The sequence below is a fragment of the Leopardus geoffroyi genome, chromosome A3 (assembly GCF_018350155.1).
Source record: "Leopardus geoffroyi isolate Oge1 chromosome A3, O.geoffroyi_Oge1_pat1.0, whole genome shotgun sequence".
Classification (NCBI taxonomy): Eukaryota; Metazoa; Chordata; class Mammalia; order Carnivora; family Felidae; genus Leopardus; species Leopardus geoffroyi.
Window position 1 is genome coordinate 88,900,581 of NC_059336.1, and position 17,667 is coordinate 88,918,247.

General features: G+C 39.9%; 1 protein-coding gene across 7 annotated transcripts in view; it reads right to left on the bottom strand.

The window, feature by feature from the left end:
* The window catches only part of EXOC6B (exocyst complex component 6B), a 616,021-nt gene that overhangs the window by 143,649 nt on the left and 454,705 nt on the right, over positions 1-17,667 (bottom strand). For 5 of the 7 annotated variants that reach the window (XM_045446460.1, XM_045446458.1, XM_045446457.1 and 2 more), the window contains one exon: positions 12,758-12,831. In XM_045446460.1, coding sequence (XP_045302416.1) covers positions 12,758-12,831 — 74 coding nt within the window. Of the gene's footprint in view, positions 1-7,111; positions 7,345-8,595; positions 8,776-12,757; positions 12,832-17,667 lie in introns of those variants that run through there. The other 2 variants (XM_045446463.1, XM_045446462.1) reach the window with 2 other exon arrangements.

The following is a 17,667-nucleotide window of genomic DNA, read 5'->3' on the forward strand; positions in this document are numbered from 1 at the left end:
TATCTTATATTATACTGAAAAATTAATTCAAAATATTATCATCAGAGACCTAAATGTAAAACTTAACACTATAATCTTTGGAGAAAACATAGGAGATATCTTTGTAACTTTGGGTTAAGTAAACATTTCTTAAGATAGGACACATAAGTCTATGTGTCCTAAGCAATGAAAAAAAATGATATCATTATTAACTATGTATTATTAAAATAAAAAATGCAAACTTTTCAGAAGATACTGTTAAGAAAACAAAAAGCCAGACTGGGAGAAAAAAGCTGCCAAACACATAACTGATAATGGACCATTAACCAGAATATAGAAAATTCTTTTACAGCTCAATAATAAGAATTAAAAAAAAATTTTTTTATTAGTTTTCTTTATTTTTGAGAGGCAGAGAGAGACAGAGTGCATGTGGGGGAGGAGCAGAGACAGGGGAGACACAGAATCGGAAGCAGGCTCCAGGCTCTGAGCTGTCAGCAAAGAGCCCGATGCGGGGCCCGAATTCACGAACCGTGAGATCATGACCTGAGCCGAAGTTGGACACTCAACCGACTGAGCCATCCAGGCACCCCAAAAATAAGAATTATTTTAAAAACTGGACAAAAGACTCAAACAAACACTTCACAAAAGGAGAGAGATGGATGCCAAATAAGTATACAAAATGAAATTCAGCATCAATAGTCACTATGGGAATACGCATTAAAACCATCCCAAGATCCTACTACATACCTAATAGGATGGTGCAAATAAAAAAAATCGACAATATCAAATACTAGTCAGGGTAAAGAGCAACTGCAACTCTCATATATTCCTGATGGAAACGGAAAATGGTAAAGGCACTTTGGAAAAGAGCTTGATAGCTTCTTGCAAGTTAAACATATACTTTCTCTATGACCCAATTATCTCGCTCCTAAGTATTTACTCTAGAAAAATAAAAACTCATGTCCACACAAAAACCTTTACACAAATGGCTTTATTCATGAAAGTTCCAACCGGGAACAATTCAAATATTCATCAACTGATGAATGAGTAAACAATCCCTAAAATGGAATACCATTCTGCCATAAAAATGAATGGACTATTAATAAATGCAACAATATGGATGAATCTCAAAAGCATTATGCTAAGTGTGAGAGGCCAAAATTAAAAGTATGATTCCATTTATATGACAAAACTATAGTGTCAGAGATCAGGGCAGTCATTGCCAGGAGCTGGGAATTGGAAGAGGAGACTCATTGCAGAGGCGTAAAGAATTTTCTGAGGATGGAAATATTCTTGGTTTTTGTGGTGGTTATATAATTGCATAAGTTTGTAAAAATTTACAGAGCTGTATATCTAAGAAGGATTAATTTTACTATACGTAAATTATGCTTCAATAAACCAACAGACAAAAGACCGTCACACCAAGCGTTGAAGAATATGTAAACACCTGAGCTCTCGGTCACTGCTGGTGGGTGTGGAATATGGCACAGCCACTTTGGAAGAGTTTGACATTTTTAAAAATAAAGTTAAACATACACTTACCATGGACTCAGCAATTCCACGGCATGTACTACCCAAGAGAAATAAAAACATTTATCCACATAAGCACTTGTACATGAATGCTCATAGCAGCCGTGTTCATAGTATTCCAAGACTAGAAACAACAAAATATTAATAAATACAACAGGTGAATGACTAACTAAATTATTATATATCCATATAGAGAAATCTCACTCATCAATTAAAATATGAGCTACTGATACATTCAATACCATGGAGGAAGCTCAAAATACTACACTGAATGAAAATAAGAATATAAATTCTAGAATTTTATAGATACGATGTTATTTTACATTTTTTTAGACTTACTTTTTAAAATCAATTTTATTAAGATATAATTTATATACAATAAAAATAAACCTATTTTAAGCATACAGTTCCATGGGTTCTGATAAATATATACATCTATGTAACTACCACCACCACCAAGAACATTTCTATCATCCCAAGAAGCTCCCTTGTCTTTCTTTCTCATCAGTCCTGTCCCCTTGTTCCCAAGCACTGATCTACTCTCTGTCCCTATAGATTAGTTTGCATTTTCTAGAACGTTATATAAATTTTAGAATTGGATTATCAAATAGTTCCTTTTTATTGATGAGTGATACTTAGGTATATCATAATTTATTTAGTCATTCATTATATTTATGAACTAAGTACTGAAAACAGACCCTGGGGTATAAAAAAAGAAGACTTTATAATAATTTATAAGGCTTAAAATGCTGGAGTAAGCATTAAATAAGATAACATAATCATGTTACTTACTATTTAGTAAGCGTATAATCAAAGATAGCGGGAAACTACATCTTAGGTCAAATAATTTGCCAAATGTCACAGCTAGTATCCCAGGTCTGTCCAATTCCAAACTTCACGCTGTCCTAACGCCCAGTACAGGGTTCCTGGAATTTGTGGATATGGGAGAGTCCTACTTTTCCCAATGTTTAAGGGGTTGAGACATAGAAGGGAGACACTAGACGTTTAAGAGGCCAACCGAGAGTTTTGTTTCTCCACACTTACAGGATTTGGAAAATTGCTAAGTGTTCAGCATTTAGAAGAGACTAACCAGCTCTCTGCTAACCTACTGGGAACAGATCTTAAGTCCCCGGATTGACTAGGATCTTGCCTATGTAACTAGTTTGCCAGAGCCAGTTTTTCTTTTCCACTGGATATTCTTAGCAAATGTTACAGAATAAAATGTGAGAAGGGAACATCAGAAGCTAATCAAGGAAAGTGAACTGTCCTTTCACACCAGTGCTACCAGAAGGGCTTCATGACCAAGTTCAACTTCATTTCACGCATAAGAATCCCTTAGTCATCTCATCCTTCTCTCTGGCCATATTCTCAATGAGTCATTTTGCTCTTGAAATCAAGAAAGACTAAGAAAGAAATGATCCTGGTTAATCAAGAAGGAGCTAGTTTAAAAATGAGAATCTCACAGATCTGACTGTTTAGTTGTGTCTGAAATTGGTCCCTTTGCAGCTCCCTGCCTCATGATATGTGCCCTACACAAGGCTCCTTCCTAGGTATACCTGTCTCAGGGAGTCAGTCTTTCCTGACTCTATCTTTGCCTCTGCGACTTGCTCAGTCTGGATTGCCTTCCACTGTAGCTTTCTTTCATTTGGTTCCTATTCCATCTTTGCTTCCCCCTTGAGACTTAACATTTTAGACTATCCTTTTGGTTTCCTACTTTACTGATGTTGTCTGGTTGCCCTTTCCCAGTCAGTCTTATCTCATTTCTTTATGCATTCCTAGGAACCTGCCTAGAAGGAGGGTTTTAATTTTCAGATCAGGGTTGTAGATGCTCTTTTTGGTCCTTGTTCTCCAGGAGCCCAGGCTTGCAACTGTAGCTCCTAGGTAGTGAGTTCTCTTACAGTTAAGGGGGCTTCTTCCTTGGCAAATTGAAATATGCCTCAATTCCCTAAATCTGGACCTTTGTTGTCACTCTCTGCTGCCCTCCAGCGGCTGTCAATAGATGCAGTAGTTAGTTAGATTGAGGCCTGGCTCTTTGCCCTTTCCAGGCTTGTAAGTGTTCTCTAGTAGGACACTAAGGCAGTGCAGTTAATGAAGATGAGATGTGTGTTCAGAATCCATCAGGTTTTATTTAATGCTGCCAGTACTCCTGCGACAGACTTTGATACCATTGCTACTTCCAGGGAAATTCATTGGTAATGACTCACTTGACCTTTCTCCCGAAGATGTGATTATCTCAGAAAATCCACAAATTCCACGTGTGTGGGTTTGCATATTCAGGCTGTGTGTTGAGATACGGGAGAAGCCTCCCAAGTTCCTGAGGCTTGGCGTGTTGGGAGATGCAGACAGCGGTGCAGAACTTCACGCTAGCCCAGGCAGCATGCCTCACAGGTTACCTTGGTCAGCGGATCACCAACGCTGTCCGTGAGCAAAGGGAGAAACGACCAGGTGGCTTTCACTACGCTATGCTTATTAGCTCCTCCCACAAGAGCTTGAAATGGAACAAAACTCTAGCCTCTGAACTGACAGACTTGGCTATAAGGCTATCCAGAGTGACACTGGCACTGTGCCCACTTTAAAAGCGGCCATCATGCTATTGGAGCAAAGGGGTAGAAGATAGTTGCAGACTAGATGCACACTTCTGGAAAAAGTATGTCTAGCATACACTGGAAAGGCTGTTGTATGCTCTGGTGGAACCCCTAAGTGGCCCAGCTTTGCCAAGTAGGAAGTGCTAGACAACTCTGTTGAGCGAGCTTTAGATTAGACTTCCTATCTAACCCAAGACTGTGCCAATCTGGGTTGACAGCAACAATGGATAATGTTAACCTGGGGTTGGGGCGATCCATGAGTCAAAGGCCAAACCCAATGTATTGTTCATGGGAAAACACATGCAACGTCTGGTGTTTTGTCTCCTACTACCCAAAAGATTATCCACAACTGCTCCTAGCTAGCTAAAGTTCCTTCCACATAACTTCTTTCCACATAACTGCTATTAATACAGCTTAAGGACCCTGACAGGGCCCACAGTGCCTGTCATTCACGAGTCAGCATTTCCAGACACACAAACTGTCTATAAGAGGGAGGGCCTTCAAAGAGGCTCAGAAGCTACCACTTTACCAAGTACAAATGGGCAAAGAACCGAGTGTCTCCCACCTACATTCGTGCTAAATGGCTAAGCTTCCTCTCTGAGGAAAAGCAAAGCCCCTGGAAAATACAAAGTGGTGTTCATCAGACCTTTCACCTTCCTTTCATGGACCCCAACTATTCTCCACTGTGAAAAATCAATGAGGAATCTACCTCTTATAAACTATCATGATCTCAATGTGGCTGGCATCCACTACTAATACATGCTCCCTTTTCTCTGATTCCCAACCTCTTGAAACAACTCCATGAGACTTTAAGAAATTAGACTTCTGAATTGCTAAAATGATTTCCATAGTGAGAGGACAACGAATAGAAAATGGCCATCCCCACATGCTATGATGTCATTTGGACCGTTAAAATGTCTGTTTTTTTTTTCCCTAGCATTTAAATAACATCTTACATGATTTTCTATACCAAAGAGTCGCACCTGCTCAGATATTATTTCATGAGATTCTGGTCTGGGAAAAAAAATGGATTCTACGTTAAATCAAAACAAACAAACAAACATACAAACAAAAAAACCTGAGACAGAATTTCTGAGTGCATCTCCTTCCCTAGTTGAGAGGTTAGTATGAAGTGAGACAAAGTTTCAGCAGTTTTAGAATAGACTTTCCTCCAATCGACTAAGGGCATTGAGTAAATCCCAGAATGTGTTACATATTACTGGCAATTCCTTCTATAAATTTTCCATGGCAGCCCAGTTACATAAGGAAAGATACCTGATTTTCAGTGGCAGCAGCAGCATCTATCTCAGTGGCTGAAGACCTTATCTACCTGTGCCCCATCCTGTGTGTGCTGATCTAGCCTTGGCTTACATGAGGTCATAAGTCTAGCTCGGTGGAGTCTATTCTCAGAAACGTTCCTATCTCTGTTTTTTACAGAACCAGACCAAAGGCATAAGCTTTCCCCAGCTCGGGAACGGGAATCATTTGCGGTCAGAGATTCCTTTGAGGTTAAAGGTATCACCCTGGTGCCTGTCAAAATAACATGGGCACAACAATTTTGTCAAAACAACCAGAAAACCCTACTTTCAAAAACCAAAGGACCACCTTCTGAAGCATTTCAAGATGGCCATGTTATGTATGCTGGGCTGCCAAATCACAGCTACAGGTTCTTTTCTGAAAGCCTGTGTATCGGTGTACAACAGACTTGGGCTGGCCCTGGGGATTTGCAGAAAGCTCTGCGGCTGTCCCTAAAACTGACCGATACAGCATCAATATAAAAAAACATCAAAATCGAGACCAACTGGCATCCCCTTGGATGCAGTTGTTTTATTCCCAACTACACCACTAGAGTCACTATAATAGTGCTAGGGACAGTGTCCAATGAATGAATGAATACTTCTGATTTAGGGAGGTCTATAAAGTTTGCTTGCTTTATCTATGTTAAAACATGGACTAGGGTCTGTAGGAACTTTTAGTACCTCTGTCTCAGCAAAGAGATTTGTGCAGATAGTCTGATATTATTACTTTATCTTCTTCCAACCACCAATGCCTTTGGGATAGGATGACTCTGGATTTCATTTCTGAAATGACATTTAACCACATATACATGCTACCACACCAGTAGTGCAGATGATCTTTTCTAAGATAATGTGCTTAAGGGCTTAAACCATTCCTTCTGACCCCTCCATCCACATTAGTCATAGTAATGGCATCTTCCAATTCCATGAGTTATCAAGCTATTTGATTTCTGAACCCTGGTGCAGATGACTCCCAGTTTTACAGGCCACTATTTATTCAAGATCATACACAATCTGAAGGTCAACAGAATATTTCAGGTGAGCACTTGGGAAAGTAGTTCTACCTCCAGCGTTACTGGCCCATATACTTCACTACCAGAGGATTTGAGGATTTACATACCACTCTTTTTCCTCCACCTAGAACATCCTTTCACAAAAACATCCCCCTACCAACTCTCCCCACACCTCTCATTTTCTCCACCATGACTCCTTGGCAACTGCTCAGTAAACATTTAGGAAAACTATAGGCCATCCCCCGCCCCCCACCAAAACCTCCAGGTTACATCCCAGCAAGTTAAAAACCAGTATTAAGAAGTACATGTGGGAAATGACTTTCTTCCTGTTAAATAGGGCTTAACCGTTGTGACGAAATGTAGAAGATTGCCACCTGAGGCCTTTTTAAGATGTGGGCCCGCCTTACCCTGATGCAGGCCTCCTCTGTAGTTTCCTAAAAGTTAGGGGTTGTTTAGACTGGCTAGGGAGAAACATTAAAAAAAGAAATTCTATTGACTATATATCATCTTGTTATGTGCGGTATCAGACAAATTCAGTTTTTCTATCAATTGGTATTCTACTGAGGCTAACACGTAAGTGGTTTTTAAGCAAAGTTAAGATTTTTCCACATGAGCCTAGATCAGTGGAGCAAAGGGGGGATGTTCCTCTTAGTGGGAGTGGTTGTTCATTAGACTTGCGGGCAGAAAAAAGAAGAAAAGTAGGCAATTTGATTCAAAAACCAAAACTTTACTGAACAGAATGAAGACAGGCTGGGAAACAGGAAGGACAGTTCTGCATAGTTTCTGAGCTGTTCCCAGGTTTCATACCTGACGGAGCGGACGGTCCTGATTTCACTTTTACGCCTCTAACACAAACATCAGAATTCTTTCAACGTCTCCAAAGAAATATACAACTATTTCTCTTAGGTCCTAGAGTTGTTGTTAAGGCAAGTTAAGTGCCTGCAATGGAAATGCACCGTGTTTACTTTAGTCAGAAGGTTTAGAAATTGGGGAATAACTGGCCTAGAGGGAATGTCACCAGTTCCATCTAAAAAAAGCCGCAGATATCTTGGGATGGCTTTGCTGTTTGAGAGTCGTTGCCAACAAGCTCCATTCAGGAGATCTGATGCAATGTCACAACCTAGTTCATTCAGCTCTATAAAAACTTAGTATATCGGAAGTAAGTAACAGTTGGGGCCAAGGAACAGAAAATAATGTGATGCTACTAAAGAAAAGAATCCACTCAAACCTTTTCCTGTTGGTCAAATATGTACGGTGAACAGCCAGAAATTAAATGAATAATATAAATAATTAATTATCTAGGGAAGTTACGATTCCCTCACAGTGAATGTAACAGAAATGTGAAATGTTTCAGGGTAGCCTACAATAAGCAGTGTTTGCTGAGAAGAAGACATAAACAAAACCAAACAAACAAACAAAAAAACAGGTCCATGAGGAAGCTGAATAGTAAAAGTAAGAAACGAAGAAGAGAAAGTAAGAAATGGGGTTTTAAAAAGATTAGTCTAAGACTTAAAAAAAAGGAAAGATAGTCTAGATCCTAGTTAAAACAACTCCATATATGTTTTTAAACAAAACTTAAAACTGGCTATTCTCTATGCTTAAAACACTTTCCTCCCTCACCAACGCCTGGTTTCTATCAGTTGAACTTTCCACTATTTTAATGCAGTATTTTATAACTACTTAGGCTCCTGAAGACCTCTCCACTCCATGGCCTCTTTCTGCAATTATAGATGCATAGTTTGTATAAAGGTCTTATATCCCAACCGGAGGATAAACTGAAGTTGATTTCCCCGCTCTTTGATTTTGGGCTGGCCCTGTGACCAGCTCTAGCCCATAAGATGTGGTGGGAATGATGGCTTGCCAGTTCCAAGTGTAGACCTTAAGGGGTTTGCATATTTCCCCTTGCTTTCTTGAAACCTACCAATACGCCACGTGATTACGCCTGGGTTAGGCTGCTGGTGGATGAGAGACCACATAGAGCAGAGAAGAGTCAGTCTAGCTAAGACGCCCTAGACCAGGCAGTTCCTAGTGAATCTAGTACCTGACCTCAAGGTGTGAGTGAGCCCACAGAACCTATCCTAATTGCTAATCTGTAGAAACCTGAGTTAAATAAATGATTCTTCTTTTAAGACAAGGCATTTTGGGTGCTTTGTTATGCAGCAAAACACAACGAAATAATTGAAACATATGTAATAGCTTCATCCTTCCAATGTAATGCTCACTACAGACTGACTTATATTAAAATTAAGTATTTGCTGATCACTTCTTTGCTCCTGGAGGTCAGAGACTGTATGATATTCACTTCCGTATTCCCATAGCACCGGGGTTGTGCTCTGTTCACGGTAGGCACTCAGAGTTTGACAAAATAAGCTGAAATGAAAATCAACGGAAGTTCAAATTCTAATATACATTAGTATTATCTACTGAATGCTTACCAAAAGAAGAAAAACACAAACCAGAGTACTGGTAGAGAATCCAGTCACTACTGAGAATCTGCTATGGACCTTGTATGGTAATTCCCAATGATGAAACATTAAGGGCTGGCAGCTACTAGTACTTGGAGTGCATATGCCACTTCAGGATAGCTAATAAGTGGGCCCTTTAAGTTGTCCTTGTCAAGATCTAACATTAACCCGAAGTTGGATTTTGATAGCGATTCACACACATATTTGAACACATGAATGTGAAGTCATACTGCAATCCTCCTTTTATGGACTTGGGACATTTAGTGGCAAAGGAGATTTTGATTTGCACTGTCTAATTCACATTATCATTAACAGCAGGTTTTCTAAGCCTAGCAATCTGACAAATGAGATTTGCACATAAATGTACATTAACTCTGAAGTGCTGTACGCATATAAAATATCATGAAAGCTTGTGTAGTCAAGATGTCATTTCACTCTTTTCCTTAAGAAGTAGGAGACTGAGAAAAGACAGGACAGGTGGGAAAGGATGAATCGTTTTGCTATCCGTATCTAAATTGAGTCCTAATTGAATTTCTATAGCTTTTAAATGACACTGTGCTATTACACTCTATGCAGAGATGATCTCATCAAATATTCTGTGTTTTGATTATTTTAAAATTATTCACTTGACAGTGTCTGAAACACTCTAAAGCAAGGCAACACAAAAGTACGATCAGAATGAACACGCTCATAAAGCAGCGAGGCAGATACAGTCAATGACAGTAAAAGAACACCCTTGCTGCACTGTAACCGTGGTGCTTTGCATGGGTGCACACCCCAGAACTTGCCCTAACTTTAACTTCTTCCTTTAACTTCTGCCATGCCTGCTTAATATTGTTACGTCAGACTCAGAAAGAACATGATGATTAAGTCAGTCACTAAGCTAGAAAACTGAATCAGGATCTAATGAGGTTTAGACTGGTTAGAATGATAAAAATCTGTGTTGTTAACAATGTGAAAGAAACACATAGACCGAAGAGAGTAGAGTCTCCAATCTGTTCCGTAAAATCGAATGTGTGAGGACTCCTTGAGGAGTGGGTCTCAATGCTATACATGTGATAAAGACTCAATTGCTAGCAGAGAGGATGCTCAATAAATCAGGAGAGGAAGCCTGTCCCCGAAATTGTGATGCATTAATAAAAACATAAAGAACCAGAGGGTCAGAGTTCAGCGAGACAGATTTTAGCCAACTTAAGAAATATCTTTCTAGGGGTGCCTGGGTGGCTCAGTCGGTTGAGTGGCCGACTTCAGCTCAGGTCATGATCTCTCGGTCCATGAGTCCGAGCCCCGCATCGGGCTCTGTGCTGACAGCTCAGAGCCTGGAGCCTGTTTCAGATTCTGTGTCTCCCTCTCTCTGACCCTCCCCTGTTCATGCTCTGTCTCTCACTGTCTCAAAAATAAATAGAACGTTAAAAAAAAATTAAAAAAAAAAGAAATTATCTTTCTAATAATCAGGTTGTCATAAGGAGGCCCTTGCTGTCTTGGGGTGGCGAGTTTTCTTCAAGGAGGATACACAGGCACAGTCTGGGTGCTACACATGGTTTCAAGTATCAAGTCAAAGGTTATCCTGCATGATTTTTCAAATGAGTCCCAACCCCCAAATTCCATAATTCTATTATGGGATTCCGAAGGAAACATGCAGAAGGACAACACACTCAAAGGCACTTAATCATGCTTCATTTGAGGTCCAGATATCTCCTTTGGAAACATACTCCCAGGTTTTCTCCTGATAGTTTGAACGTCTCCATAGTTCAGAAGAAGTCCCCTTTTAAAAAGATGCTCATTTTAAACAAGTTTTGAGAACAATGAAGATGGACTGCAAAGAGATCAATATTTTCAGAAGGGAACAGGGAGGGATAATTTTTCTCACAATGATTCCACCTACCTGGGGGCTGCTAATAAAGAGCTACAGCCTGAGAGCTGGGGAAGTTTTTCAAATGGTCTAGGTGAGGAAAGTTATTGTTTTAACAGAGACAGACACAACTAGAAATTAGGTGATTGATTCAATAGGAAGAGACATACTCTTCTTCTTCGTAAAATTTAGGAGTTTTGGTTTCTCCTGCTAAAATATCATAAAAGGAAGTCTGAGAACAGAAATGTAACAGCAAGTAGGAACTTAAGCATAAACACCAGTGCTCACTGAGAGCCCACAAATACTTGAGCATTCATCCCCGGCTCAGATCCACCTTATTTTGGCTGTGTTTTCTAACTTACTCCCTTAGTTAACATTTTCTGTGAACACCAGTTGCTTTCCATAGGGACCAAAAACCACAAACTAGAGAGAATGACCACACTTCCTTTTCATGAATAGTGAGAAAGGAAAAATTTTTTCCTTGGATGTGGCTCTCCAATGAAATTCAGTTTCTGCTTTCCAAGAAAAGCCAATTGGCTCAGAAGTTTCTGAGAAGAAACAAGGGAGAAAATTCCAACAGATAGCACTCCACAAAACCCTAAGGCAAAATCCCAATCTCCCAGTCTCACATCAGCCAAGGGGTTAAAACCTGAATGTCTCAGTTGAGTTGCTGAATCCACAGGTGGAAGGTCATAAGTGTGGAAAGAGATACTCAGCTCCATTTGTGACCATGCTGGGAAAGCCTTTATGTGTACGAGAACCCCCACCTCGGCCCCCAAATATTAAGTTGACACACGTTTCTGGGACGCGGCTTGAATCCTCAAACTTTGGCGGGTCTATAGAGACACAATTTTCTGTTTTCTGCTTAACAGGGCTTTCCAGAATTGTCATCAGATGACAGATTACACCACCCATCCACAAGGATTCAGGGGTAGCTCAGGCCATCCATTATGGGTTAAAAGCTGTTCCAGCATGAATCAAGTCACAGTGGTAAGGAGACTACCAATACAAGGGGTCCTATAGCTTTAAGAAATACTCTGGGCATCTAAAAGTTTTCAGAATGCAAACTATGTCAGCTCTGAAAACAAGAGGCACTGCATCATTATGGCAGGAGAAACAAAGCCAGCCCCCTTTTTAAAACAGACAAAAAAAAAAAAGATTGTTTTAATAGGAGAGAAGCATCAGTCATTGATTCTTACTTCATTCACACTTTCTATCCAACGCCATCCATCTTCAGAGTGAAGAGATGACAGAGCCCGGTTAACTCTCTCCCTCTTTCGGCCCCCGCCCATCCTGTTCCTCTCTACCCAAACCACCGAGGCCTACCAACCTGCCCATTTTGATCTGCAAGCAACAGCCCCAGAGAATGACTCTTTCTAACTGATGGGCTCGCAAAGCTCAGGTATGCCTGACGACTGGCTTTCATCAACACTACTTTAACAGGGTTGTCTGTCAGGTTAGCATGACTGGTCAGGGCCTTTGCTAATCATCTTCTAAAACCACCACTTAGTCACTCTTGGCTGACCACATTCTACAAAGGAGGGGATGGGAAGACTGAAGGCAGCAGGAAAAAAGTCAACAAGCCAAACCAACCATCCAGAATGTAAAATATTTCATTTTTCTTAAATGCTGCTGCCCTCATTATCTACAAACAAAAGTCCCCAGGCAGGCTGTCTCTGCATCAGTGCACCTGCTTAGCATTGGTCTGCGGAGTTATCTTTCTGCTGTGTCTGCAGAAGCCAACTATAGCACAATGGGTCACATCACTTGAGGGTCACTTGAGTCCCTCTACGCTCTGGGTCCCTCCTCCCACCTCCTGCCTTCCCTTCTACCCACAAAACCTTTAACTCCACCATAGCTAAGGATCCCAGATAGCTAAATAAAAGAGGTGGCCTCAAACACAGGGAAAAACCCTTAGGTCTCCAGTGTGAATCGCCAACGCCAATCCCCCTCCCCTCCCCTTTTCCTTAAGACCTGATGGTCTTCAGTCACACATCTTAAAAGAAAAACAAAAAACAAAAACACAAAGACTTACTTGTCTCAAGTCGATGAAGGCCAACTGCAGCGTGTCCTCCTGGAACCCAGGCACCGGGCCGGATCTGGCAAACTCTGTGGGAAAGAAAAGAGGATAAAAAGCGCCTTTAACTAACCATGGACAGGGAGATTGGCAGACGGATGACAGGGAAGACAAGAGAGGCTGGGGGAGAGGAGGACCAAGCTTCTAAGGAGTCATGTCTCTCTCCCTTCAGCTTCTTTGTTTGCCCTTCAAAATTCGTGTCATCAAAACACCATTAATTCCAGCATCCTGACAGCAAGGAAACTGTACTAATTCGACCTGAAATTTATTCCCATGAGCCGCGCTGGGCTTCAGAGTATTTGTTTTGTGAATGGACAAACAACTTGCAAAGGAGGAGGGAGTGGGGGAGAGAAAAAAGTTTTTCCTCTCAACACAATAAAATCTTCAGCTGTGAAACTCTTTTCAGTTCCGAAAGCTATTTATATTTTAGATCGCTGAAGGAATTTTCTAATTTCACGCCTGTCACCTCATTCCCCAAGCATTTATCAAAAAATATTCCCTGCCACATCATTAATTATTCCCTCACTGATTATTTGTATTATCTCATGACTGCATTATTGCCAACACACACACACACACACACACACACACACACACACACACACAAGCAGAAGCTGTCCCAACCCACTGCTTGGCTCCTGAGCAAAGGAGTACTTGCAGATATGAAAAGCCTACCTAAACAAATCTCATGGCAAAAGCTTACGGAACATTTGCACATATCCATCCTACTAGTGTACTCTTTGTCCTTGACTTCTACTTCTATTCCACTCTCGAAAACTCTTTTTTTTTCTCTTCCCTCTACCCCAATTTAGTCTTAGGTCAAAGACACCACATGAATGCTATTTGCAATTTACAGTAGCGCCTTGGGTCCACGCTCAGTTTATGACTCTGGCTTCTACATCGTTAACAAGAAGATAACTGCACGGGCTATAGGGACAGACACTAGTAACAGTTAAGAATGTCAAGTTTTATCGTCCCTAAGCCCTGCTTATTATGAAATCAAAAGGTCTTGTTTAAGCTCCCTACACACACACACCCACACCACACACACCACACACAGAGAATGAGAAAATTCAAGAGTTGGACAGTTACTGTGTCTTGAATTCTCTCTATAAAGCCAAAGTGTGATGGACATTTAACATCAATCTACCTTTTACCTCAAAAACAACTCCAGTATTGGCTCAAAGCAAATATGAAAAGGAATGTTTTCAATTACGTTTTATTCCAGGAACGAATTTAAGAAATTATACAGACTTAGTATCATACTTTTTTTTGAAATTAAATAAAATCCATCAAGATACCTGCATAAATGCCTGGAAAATTACTTCCAACATCCAGTAGCTGGACAGATTTAAATGATGATTTGTGAACAACTATGGGATTCCCTGTTTTTAAAAAATATTTTCCATCTGGGGCTTCTTAGACAGAATAGGTTTTCATAACATCCTTGCCCCACTTAAAAAAATAATGCTAAACAAAATTGAAAGGGATTATGGAAACATCACATGAAATGAAATTTAACAAAATTTGTTAAACAAAATATAGCACACGTATATTCTACAACTGTACACAAAATATTATTTTAGATATTTCAAAAAAAATAACTACTGTAAGTGAAAGGAGATAAACTATAGATAGGATGATTAGCAGCACTGGGTTTCTATTTGCGAGGAAAAGAAAACTCAAATGCTATTTGCAAATTAATTCCATCATATTATAGCCCAAATGATTCAAGTTTCAAAAGAGTAGAATCCTACAACTGTACAAATACTTGAAGAGGGCCATGTTAATGGAAAGCCTGACATACTCCATCCTTCATATCTTACAACAGCCATTATCTGTGCTAACCTTGTATACACAGCAGCTGCTCAAGTCAGATGTACAACTTGCCCATACTGTGCTCCTACAGAAAGCAGTTCTTTGAATTATAGCCACAGCCACTCTTTTTGACTGCCTTGATTGTCAGTGGTCGGCTTCAAAGGCTTCCCATGCCTGATGGTTTCATCCAAAGTTGCTAGTTTCCCCCCACTGCTCCTGCATGACTCAAGGCTATGTTTTATCACTTGACGTACTAAAGTCCTCTCTGTCAGTAGGAACCTTTCTTGAGTCAAAATATAGCAACTGTCAAGGTGTTCTGCTTACCTACACAAGTCCAACTCAATAGAATTACCCCGTGACACAAGGTTGAAATGCTTGAGAGCTGCCTACACATTCTCACCTCTCCTTGTTGAGCATGCTCCCTGGGGCTGACAGATGACACAGACAAAACCACTCAGGAAACCGAGAGTCTCACTTTATAGACCTCATTTTTATGACACACTGAATCTTCCAAGTTCCCAGAGGACATGGTGGCCTTTTAGATTTGCTTTTCCTTTTATAAATCAGGGAATCAAAGAGTGATAATTGCTTCAAAGTATGACAGAGTAAAGAGATTCGTTTTCACATATAGTTTATGGAAATGTCTCATTACTGTATATTCAACTTCATGTTTGTATTTTTTCCTCATTGTTTTATATATATAATCCTTGTCTTCTCATGTAGATAGTAAACTCCTTAGGGATAAGGACCATATCACTGAACCTAACAAGTATTTAAAATACTAGATATTCAACAAATACTCATATATTAATTAAATAAGTTACAAAAACAGCAAGATTCATTAATCATACATCCTCTTCACTGCCAATGAAAATCTTTAGATTGCAATAGGTAACGTGGCCTTATTAATATGAGTACCAATAAGCAGGTTTTAGGAATGTATGAGCTCCCTAAAATTTGGTGCACAATGATTGAAGAGATGGGTTTTGAGGTCATAAATATCAGAATTTGAGCTCGGATACTAGGTCTACGGGCATAGGCAAATTACTTAATCTCCTTAAAGCTTCAATGTCTTTTTCTCAAAAATGAAGAAAACAGTGCATTCTTTATAGTGCTACCATGAGGATTAAATGAAATAACACACATAGAGCAGTTGGCAGAGGGCCTGGCATATCATAATTGATTATCATTACAATTAGTTTTCTGTGTGAATATACAGTTCTCTGGGAAGAAGCTTCCTAGCTTTCACTGAACTCTCAGAGGGCTGGTGACCAAACAAAAGTTAAGAAACACTGTTACATACCCAGGACAAAACAGGAGAATTTATTCAGCTACCATTCAGTGATGAGTTAGTGAGCTGGCACTGCAAATTTGTTTACAGGCAAATATTTAAGTCTTTCACTTAAGTGAAACTGAGATGACTAATTAACAGAATGTTAGCCACAGCAATTTTTATTGGTGTTATTTATAAATTTCAAAAAATGCATAAAACAGATCTCTTGCAATGTTTGGATTCAATATACGCTTAAAAACATGGTTGTTCTCGGGGCGCCTGGGTGGCGCAGTCGGTTAAGCGTCCGACTTCAGCCAGGTCACGATCTCGCGGTCCGTGGGTTCGAGCCCCGCGTCGGGCTCTGGGCTGATGGCTCGGAGCCTGGAGCCTGTTTCCCATTCTGTGTCTCCCGCTCTCTCTGCCCCTCCCCCATTCATGCTCTGTCTCTCTCTGTCCCAAAAATAAAAAAATAAAAAATAAAAAATAAAAAAAAAAAAAACATTGAAAAAAAAAAAACATGGTTGTTCTCTTAGAGTCAATTGTTCAGATATACAAAAAATGTTAACAGCATAAGAAAGTGTGAATATTTTAAATAAATGAACATTTGTAAGCAGTCTGATTTCAACTCTATAAGATATAATATGCATAGTAAACACTCATTTCATAATGTTAACTGAGGCTGTTGCAGACGGAAAGATTACAAAAGGATTTTCTTTTTTATATTTTATAAACTTTTAAAATGAGTAGAGACCACTTTCATAATCAAAACTAGGAAATAGAACACATGTGCACATGTGCACCAAAATTACCTAGTGGTGCTGATTTAGTAGTACTTTCTCTAGTGACAAGGGATAGCACTTATTCAAGATTTAGCATTACAGGCAGCCGGGATTGATCTGCACACCCCAATTCCCAGATGTTGCTTGACAGAAAGAGAAGAAGAAAACTACAAAAAGCTCCAGTCTGTGTAACAGGCCGATGCATACACAAATTCATTAGATGCACACACAAGAAGTCTCTCTTTAACATCACAAATGGAAACCTTCCTTCTTTGGAAATCATCAAAAGAGGTAAAAGTATGCAATTATGACTGAATGGAACCAATGTACATATGGGGCACAATGGACAAGACCCTTTCTGGACTTGTCTCTGAGTCCCAGATCTGTAGTAGGTTTTCAGTCTCTAAGTGTTTCCAACACCAAGTGTTTCCAAAGCCTGGGTTCTGTAGTGTAGACGGCATCGCAAGACTATATAAGGTGCTTGCTCTATTTCACAAAGACCCAAACCCAACATTTGACCAGCATGTGTTACTTAGGGACTGAGTCAAGGTTCCAGTGAGGCTGGCAAGAAAGCTTCCTCTTCAAAAATGTGTTCAGATTAGTAGAGCCTACCAGTGATGCATTTTCCAGAGAGCTCTGGCTCTCCCCAGCAGCTCTTTCCTGCCCTTGTACCATCATGGTAGGGACTTCAGAGTTGAAGCTGGTATCAGGGCTTCACTCCAAGACCCAATTTGCAAATGTGAAAAATCTTTTAATGAGGAAACTGCCAACTCATCAAAGTTTACGAAGGACATATTTTCATTTAAGAAAATAAAAAGGAGGTATAAAAGTTACAGAAAACAAGGCATATTATTAAGTGAAGGCATAAACGGGGAAATAAAATCACACAAAAAAAGTATTTTACTTACCAAATATTCAACGTTCTTTCATATTCTCCTACACACTTAAATCTATGTGGTTGGGCAAACATTTCTAAAAACAATATTAATTTCTCAAAA